The sequence below is a fragment of the Austrofundulus limnaeus genome, unplaced genomic scaffold (genome assembly GCF_001266775.1).
Source record: "Austrofundulus limnaeus strain Quisiro unplaced genomic scaffold, Austrofundulus_limnaeus-1.0 Scaffold69, whole genome shotgun sequence".
Taxonomy (NCBI): domain Eukaryota; kingdom Metazoa; phylum Chordata; class Actinopteri; order Cyprinodontiformes; family Rivulidae; genus Austrofundulus; species Austrofundulus limnaeus.
Window position 1 is genome coordinate 543357 of NW_013952471.1, and position 8371 is coordinate 551727.

The following is an 8371-nucleotide window of genomic DNA, read 5'->3' on the forward strand; positions in this document are numbered from 1 at the left end:
AAGTGTGCACCATGTAAGAGTAAATGAACAGTTTTAAAAATGTGCTAATTTGCCTTTTGGCAGAACTTACACAAGATGTGACAGATTTAGTTAACACTTAAAATAAATATATGTTTGTTAAAGTCTAATGTTACAACTAATCCCTTTAACACAAGTCACAAAAAATGAAGTGTGCACCATGTAAGAGTAAATGAACAGTTTTAAAAATGTGCTAATTTGCCTTTTGGCAGAACTTACACAAGATGTGACAGATTTAGTTAACGAGGATTTGCTGACCAAGGGGTCAGAGTAAACAAAATGCTCTCCTTTTGTTGTATGAATGTTTGTTTGTAGGGATTCCGCCTCAGTGTATGTGTGTGTATTTCTGTGTGTCTCTGTGTTGACGGTTCCTGGGTGTAATTTGTCGGAGTGTGTGTTGTGGCGTACCAGGTTCTCGTTGGTGAGCCGGGTGATCTCGTGCTGCAGACTGGCTTCGATCCGGGCCTCCGGAGGCAGCTGCAGGTTCTGGGCCAGTAGCTGCTGCTGCCGGTTGTTCTCCTCCTTGACGTTCTGCAGCTCACCTCGCAGCGACTCCACCTCGTTTTCATAAGTTCTCCTCTGAGTCTGAAGCTGGTGCTCCAGCAACCTGAGTGGGAAAGAGAGAGAGAGCAGGCGGACTTTAGTTTCACAACATTAGAAACACGTTGAGGGTTCAGGAGTGGAGGGAAGGAGAGGAGTTTCCACCAGAGTGTAGTGATGCAGGACAGCAGCAGCATGCTGACAGCAGCATAGTTTTCCACTGATTCTACTGAGATGTTACTTTCTACTCCTCTAAACAAGCAAAATCAGCAAAGCWGCAGAAGGAAGAACCATAAAATGTAAACCTTGAGGTGTAAAAGTGTTCCTTCTGTCTTTCTATCTACTCTTGTTGCAAAGAGCAAAGTGACATTTTATTTTGTAGGACTTATGGTGCCTGCAGTGCACAAGACAAACCACCAGCAGTCCTTCAGGAAAAAAGGATGGCTCCATCGCACCACACGTTTGTCTGAATTATTGTTTTGTGTCGATGTAAAGGAAAACGTTACAAAAATAAAAGTTAGAAGACAGACAGCCAAAGGTCTGAATCAAAAAGCATCTCCGCCACTACAGTTATCAGAATGGAGCACAGCATGAAAACATTAAAGATATTAATATAATTAAAGAAGTTTTTAGTTATTATTCAGAAAATGAGAGTATTTAACAAMCCACCATGACAAACCAGGTTAGTAAAGACAAACTCTACAGCAACATTTTCACAAATAAAACAGATCAAAACAAACTTTAAATATATTTCTACATAGAAAACCAGACTTAGGTTAAATTATAAGCATAATAAACACTGTGAAAATGCACATAAAAAATAAAACACAGCAGAACATTTGTGCTGCTGTGAAAAGCAAACATCATGTTGTAAAATCCATGTGTTTGAAACACAGTTACACCTGATGGTCTCCTTTAAGCCCTGATTAACCAGCCACAGCTCCCCYTCCTCGTTCAGCTTGTGGAGGTCCGGAGCAGCAGATCTGACCCCCATGAGGCCCAGAGGGYCAGGATGACAACAGAAAAATAAGGAATGGTTGAGGGTGGACACAGGTGCAGGAAGACATGAAGAACACGTGTGTAAGTGGAAACCCTAAACTGAATCAACCTGGCAATAGATTCAGTTATTTTATATAGTTCTTAATAAAACCTGTCTCTGTATGATTTCCTTTAATGACTGACTAAAGACAATTCAGTCAATCCGCTTCATGTTATAGAACGTGATATAAACTTACTTTAACAAGTAGATTGTGTGCATTTACATAAAAAAGCAAACATCTAAGAATGCAGACTGAGTAAAAAAGGGTTGCAGTGGTGCTCAGTAAAACTTTCATCTGATGAGTTACACTGCAAAGCTGCTGCCTTTATTTCATCAAAATGTTTTGTTTTTAATTAAGTGTTGTATACAACACTTAATTAATTAATTTAATTAAGTGTTGTATACATGTTGTATACATGTATATATGTATCTTTCTCTGACATGTTGGCACAAGTGAGATGAACCAAAGTGATAACGAAAGAAAGGGGAGGAGGGTTTTAGAGTTTTATGAACCATAAATGTTCATAAACTTGGATGTTTTAACATGAAAACGTAACAAAAAAAAAACTCAAGAGGTGGATTTCATGCGGTATTAATGCCAATCTCATTCCAAGAAGCAGAGATAGAAGCTCTTCCACAACTGTGTCAGCTGCTGTTAACATGTTAGTAAAAACTGAAAGTGTTGGGCTCAAATGTTTTCATGCTTAAACGCCACACAGCTGCTGCGGCACCAGCTGGACTGGAAGTAAAGATATCGTAACCACTTTCTTCAWAAAGCCTCTAAAGACACTGAAAACTACACAAGTCTAACTTTGAAGCAAAAGAAACTCCTCAGAGTTGTGTTAAATCTAAGACTTTTATCCATGCCAGCAAATTCCCCTCATGCACACCCTGAAATTCTTTTCCTAAAAAAAGCTACAGAATCATTTGCCGTTCAGTAAAACCTGAACCGTTCCTCACACTGCAGGGACAGAAAGTGTCCGTCAGCAGTGTGAAACCATGCATGCTCTGCTCCACSATGCATGGACCGCCTCTCGTCAGTTACCTCAGCCTACTCAGGAGATCACTGACTTCCAGCGGCGAACGCGCGAACCTGGGAGATCTGACAGGACACACGTCTCTTACACAGGAAGCACACACACACACACAGTGGAGCTGAAATATGCTCAGTGGAGTGGAGCCGCTGAAGAGCTGCAGGATAGGACGGGTGACGGTGAAACGGCATACCTGCTGGTGTCTTTGAGGCCGATGTAAGCTTGTTTTAGCTCATCGGCGTCTTTCAGCTTGTTCACGTCTTCTGCGAACACCGAAGGCTCCGTCATCGTCTCCTACAGGCGACACAAATACAATATTAGTTAAAGACGTCAAACAGAAACAGGGATTTAGYAAAAATATCTTTAACAATTAAAAAAGTGACAAAACTGCATGTGGAGTGAAAATAGTGTGCATAAAGTCGCATCCGTTTTTTAAATAATTCATGCTGTAGTAGAACTCATACAAGAAGCTCTCACTTTGTGGTAAAACCCATCTGTTGAGTCAGGATGTATGTCTGCTGTTTTATTAAGTACAGAAGAAGGGAAACTGATGATAAATGATCCCCGAGCTGAAGATTTAATGATGCTGAGTGAAAACCACGGATCAGAAACACAACAAACAAWACAGATGAGGCAGGTTAAACACTTAAATTAAATCTCACCGAGGACTGAATGTGGTGAGTGAGAACATCTGGCATGTGTTTCCTCTTCTCATAAATCAGTGTTTGAGCATCCAAAACACTGATTTAACTGCTCTTTTCTCTCTCTGTCTGCTCTGTTCACATCAATGTTTAAACTAAATTATCTGTTTTCTATTTCCCTCTGAACATTATGCGAAAAATAAAGAAAACAGACCTGTATCTTTGTTTTATATGATAAAAAAAAGACTCATTAATCATAAACTGCTGCTGAAACATTTCAGTTTGGTAACTTTAGAAGTTAGTGTCAGTAGCAGACATGAAYCTGTTGATTAATAATTAAATACATCCATTAAATTTGATGTTTTTTCTACAGGTGTGTGAATTTTTTATGTGATGCTAGTTTAGGTTTTAAAGGTTTTCTTTTGCYCGTGTCGCACAAGATGAGACAAAAATAAATAAAAATGCATGGATGATGCAATAGTTTAACTGTACCTTCTCATCCTGTGGAAAAGCATGGATGAAGGAGAGAAGGTGGAGACAGGAGAGTTAGACACACGGCTGAGAGTGAAAACATTGGCAACACACACTGTTAATGAGCAGCTGCACGGTTTTAGCCTGATCACTGATTCGATCAACAGAAAGGGAGTTACTAAAACCTTTTTATTATTTAGAGAAAAATAATTTAAAGATAATTTTTCAGATKATTTTTCCTTGGAGGGGTATAATTGCTAAATAAACAGAGAGAATGATGATCATGAAACGYCACATAAATGTAAGCAGGTGGATGAAAGCAAGCAGAGCATCATCCACCTACATTCATCTTCACAAGTAACCCAGACGAATACAAGTCAAGAGGACAAACTGATTTAACGTTACCTTGTGGTGCACCGCCTCCTTCTGGCTGACCAGCTGTGAGCGCAGGATCAGCACCTCTTCCTTGCGGACCTCCAGTTCCTCACAGGAAGCGTTGAGCTGGTCCAGAAGCACCTTGTAAGCCGGAGAGCCCGGGGCTCCGGTGTTGGTGGCGGCGGCGCCGAGCAAACTGCGCCTCATCTCTGCCAGGTCGTGTCTCAGCTTCTTGTTCTCCGACTCGAGCTCCTGGCGCTACGAGGGTTCAGAGTCCAACAGTTAGTTACTGTTAAAGCTCAGAATCAAATGAATCCACAGGTCGCTGGTGGACACAGATGTTTGACATCTGTAAGGTTCTTACCTTCAGGGACTCGTACTCCAGCTCAGCTCCACGAGCCTTTCTGAACTGAGCATCATCCTGAAACACGCAGTGAAGAAGAGACATAATCTGATGATCTGAGCAGGTGTTATCTATGTTTTAATCTCATTTATAAATAAAATGATTTATTTTCATGAGAGCTGGGAGGCTGGGGGACGGTACCCTGGCTCTAGCCCTCTGGAACTGATCCTCTTTGTTTTCCAGTTCGTCTCGCAGTGACTGCTTCTCCTGCTCCAACTCTGTGACACGTTTCTGCAGCTTCAGAGTCAGTGAAGTTTCCATTCCTCGCGTCACATCCTGCGTGATGAAAGAAATGACGGAGCAGAGGTATTTACTGTTTCAGAAAAAAAAGAAGTCTAAATCTTGATCCTGTCCTAAAGAGAACRAGTTCTTTCTTTTTGTTCATTTTCTTACGTCTCCGGTGCGGGAGCCTTCGTCCGGTTCGGTGTACTCAGATTCGTTGCTGCTGTGGGTGGAATCTGTCCTCCTGTGGCCAGGTTTGGAGATGTTCTGCAGACACCAGATTGGATAAGTCTTCTTATTAAAAACAAAGATTATACACTACTACTTGTATTAAATCAATACAGAGGCCTTCGACGCTGCAGGTAAATGTAGCCCAAATCTGATTATTTTTATTTTTGACAGTCTGAATGTAAAAAATACAATTTATTTTAAGATCCGATGCAGATATTTTTCATGTGTAGTATTAGGAGCAAGATCAAACGTAAACAATGAAAAAAACAAGCAAAGCAGATAATTGAGAAAAAGCTAATCTACCTTTGTTTTTAACAGTTAACAGTTAAAACTATTTTTTCCATTACTTATACAGATGGTGAATTTTCAMCTTATTAAATACAAGTGAAAATATGTTTTGTTTACAAAGTATTTTCAATATTAGCTATAGAGAGAAGTACAGCACAATAGAAATTCACATATATGTTCTGTTCAGTTACTTGTAGGTATAGGTACTTGTATACAGAAGTACAAAATAATGTTTTTTATATTGCAAAACGGTTTCAACAACAAACAAAAACATTTCTCAAATTTTAAACAATATCAAAATAAAGTGGATGTTATAACCAGTACTTCAAGTAAAATTAGTCATTCAGACATAAAAAATACTAAGCTGGCATAAGTTGTCTAAAATGTTATAGTGTGACTGGACCTTAAGCTGCACAGAGTCCTGTCATAAAACTATTTCAGATAACTGGAATGTAAGTGTGGTGAAGCCAAATAAATGTAATARCTGCCTGCCATACYATGAGCTTCTGCCTGTTGAACTGACCCACTGTCTCTCTGCTGCGCTCTCATCTTCATCATCAGAGCAGAAGCACACGTTACATTAGCAAGATGGATTTATGACTGATTTTTCCTCCAACAAGTTGGGTGTGAAAAAAACAAGTTGTTAAAGTTTCGCTCTGCGCGACGTGCAGTGGGCGGGAGGGAGGAAAAGACCCCACTACGACACCACGTAACTTTTCTACAGRGGGACGGGGAAARTTTGAGGATTTATTCTCTCTATYTGTGTTTTAAAATGCTGTATTTCATCATTTATTTTCATTATATTTTGAACTCCTGCTCAGTTGTCTCTGCACTCACAGCCCTGTTCACACAGGTGTGATGACGTAACTGACAACAGGACGGTAGAGGGTAAATTTCTACCGTAGGCCAACTTCTTATCGTTRCTACCATCTATCACATGTACCACTCAGCCCTAGTTGCAGGAGTAGATGTTTTTTGTTCCAAACTTCCTGGTCGTGTTTTTCTCACCGAGTAGTGAACCATCTCCTCCTTCAGGTCGTCATATTTCTCCTCCAGGCGCAGATGTTCTGACAGCAGGTTCTGGTAACGYGAGCGCTCCTCGTTCAGATCCGTCTGCAGCTGACGAGTCTCTTCTGCAATGGCGCGAGTCATTTTCTCTGTCGGGTCGATGGGAAAAGGACACAAGTTGTTTWGGGATGACTGAGTGAAAAGTCTTGATGCTTTTATTTAATGCAGGTGYTGAAACGTACCGGTCATCTGCTGACTCTGCTCCTGAATCAACCTGTTCAAGTCGTCCTTCTCTTTCTTCAGCAAACCGTTCTGGTCCGTCAGCTCGGACACCATCTTTACACAGATTTAATCCTTTTGTTAGWCTTTGAAAGAAGCTGGTGGCTCTCAGCCTCTCAAATAAACAAACTAAACAGATACTGCTACAGAAAAAAACAAGGTAAAATTCAGAAATTCAAATGATTTTTTTCCTGAAATTCAAAACAATTCATTTATCAGAGAAATGTTTCACTAAACTTGTCAGGAAAATATATATTTTTTCTGTTCATCAAGTTTAAAAGGAGTAAAGAAAAGACAAAATGGAGAAACAGAAACTCACTGACAGAAAATCTGAGGATCAGAGGACAAAAACAAAACAAAAAAAGTGTATCCTGACTTACRTTTTCCATTTCGCTCCTGTACGTTTGCGCCCAGTCCTCGATGGTCTTCTTCTCCTGCTGTGTGACGCTCAGCTCCTTCCTCAGTTTCTCCAGCTCCTCCAGCAAGGACGACACCTGGTTGGTTTTGTTTCGGGCGTCTTCCTCCGCCCCGCGCAGCCGGCTCAGCTCGCTGCGCATCCGCTCTCCCTCCACGGCGTAGGAACTCTCCAGACTGATGAGCTTCTCGTTGATCAACTTGTGGTCCTTGTTCTATGAGGACACAGCAAATAAAACAAAAAAACACGTTTTTTTAATCTAATAAAAAAGCAATCCATTTGAGACGGAAGCTCGGGATGTTTACCTGCTCATCGATCTTCCTCTGCAGCTGCATGATCTTGTTCTCCATTCCTTTGTTGAGCTTCTTGAAGTGCTCAACTGAGCGAGCCTCGATCTTCAGCTTCTTCAGTTCCCTCTTAGCTCTCATCCTGCGAATGCAGCACTGCAGGTAAACAATGGCCTCCAGGCAGCGCTTGTACCAGCACCGAGCCAGCCAGCCACGGATGTGCTTCTGAATGATAACAGCCTTGTGCTCCCGCAGCAGCTACACACCACACACACACACAGGGAGACACGTTAGAGCGAAGGAAACACTGAGGATTGTAGAGGAGTCTGAAAGCTTCAGGTCTCACCGCCTGGTATTTTTGCCGAGCCATGTATGCTCTGAGAATTGTCTGCATGGCCAGAGCAGCGGCCTGCTTCTGRCTGTAGCGTTTCTTCTCCACGTACATCCTCTGGTACTTCTGGATGACGGTGGCTGCCTGAGTGCGACGCATGAACTTAGCAAGGCTGCAGGGAAGCAAAGTTTAGTTTAATTTCTGCATTTTCCTCTAAGAAATGTAAAGTATATTGTTACAAGATAAAAGAATGAAGATGTCTTGTGCCTTTGGTTAATTTGGTGTTTTTATTGGCCACTCACCAGCGGGCCTGGTAACCTCTGGTGAACCTCTGGATGGTGATGGCAGCGCTGCGTTTGCGCAGGTACTTCTTGCGAGCCAGCCAGCAGCGGATGGTTTTCTGGATGCGGATGCACGCGGCGCGCAGCTTGTCTGCTCGCAGCTTCTCCAGGTAAGCCACCTGGCCAGCCCTGAAGAAGATTTTAGTCTTACCAAACTGATATTTGTCATGGTCCTGAGGAGCAAACACAGGCCAACAGTTAGTGCAGAAAACAACAACTTTGAAACATGGAAAAGAGAAATTGAATATTTAGGAGGAAAAACAAATTGAAAATGGTTCAGACGTCAACTAATCTCTCCAGAACGTGTTTGCAGGTCAGCTTCTTGTCGGGAAGCACATCTTTCTGCTTCATCAGTACTCTGTAACGGCTGAAGAACTCCTGGTACGTCCACCTAACACACACACACACACACACACACACACACACACACACACACACACACACACAC

At 41.8% G+C, this 8371-nt stretch overlaps 1 protein-coding gene across 6 annotated transcripts in view; it reads right to left on the bottom strand.

The window, feature by feature from the left end:
• myo5aa (myosin VAa) overlaps window positions 1–8371 on the bottom strand; it is a 54963-nt gene that overhangs the window by 9049 nt on the left and 37543 nt on the right. For 4 of the 6 annotated variants that reach the window (XM_014010440.1, XM_014010436.1, XM_014010438.1 and 1 more), the window contains 14 exons: window positions 8206–8314; window positions 7885–8096; window positions 7598–7754; window positions 7270–7509; window positions 6930–7178; window positions 6513–6606; window positions 6271–6419; window positions 4915–5010; window positions 4663–4797; window positions 4483–4539; window positions 4149–4376; window positions 3765–3773; window positions 2825–2925; window positions 427–625 (listed from right to left, as the gene is read on the bottom strand). In XM_014010440.1, coding sequence (XP_013865894.1) covers window positions 427–625; window positions 2825–2925; window positions 3765–3773; window positions 4149–4376; window positions 4483–4539; window positions 4663–4797; window positions 4915–5010; window positions 6271–6419; window positions 6513–6606; window positions 6930–7178; window positions 7270–7509; window positions 7598–7754; window positions 7885–8096; window positions 8206–8314 — 2035 coding nt within the window. The remainder of the gene's footprint in view (window positions 1–426; window positions 626–2824; window positions 2926–3764; window positions 3774–4148; window positions 4377–4482; window positions 4540–4662; window positions 4798–4914; window positions 5011–6270; window positions 6420–6512; window positions 6607–6929; window positions 7179–7269; window positions 7510–7597; window positions 7755–7884; window positions 8097–8205; window positions 8315–8371) is intronic. The other 2 variants (XM_014010439.1, XM_014010437.1) reach the window with 1 other exon arrangement.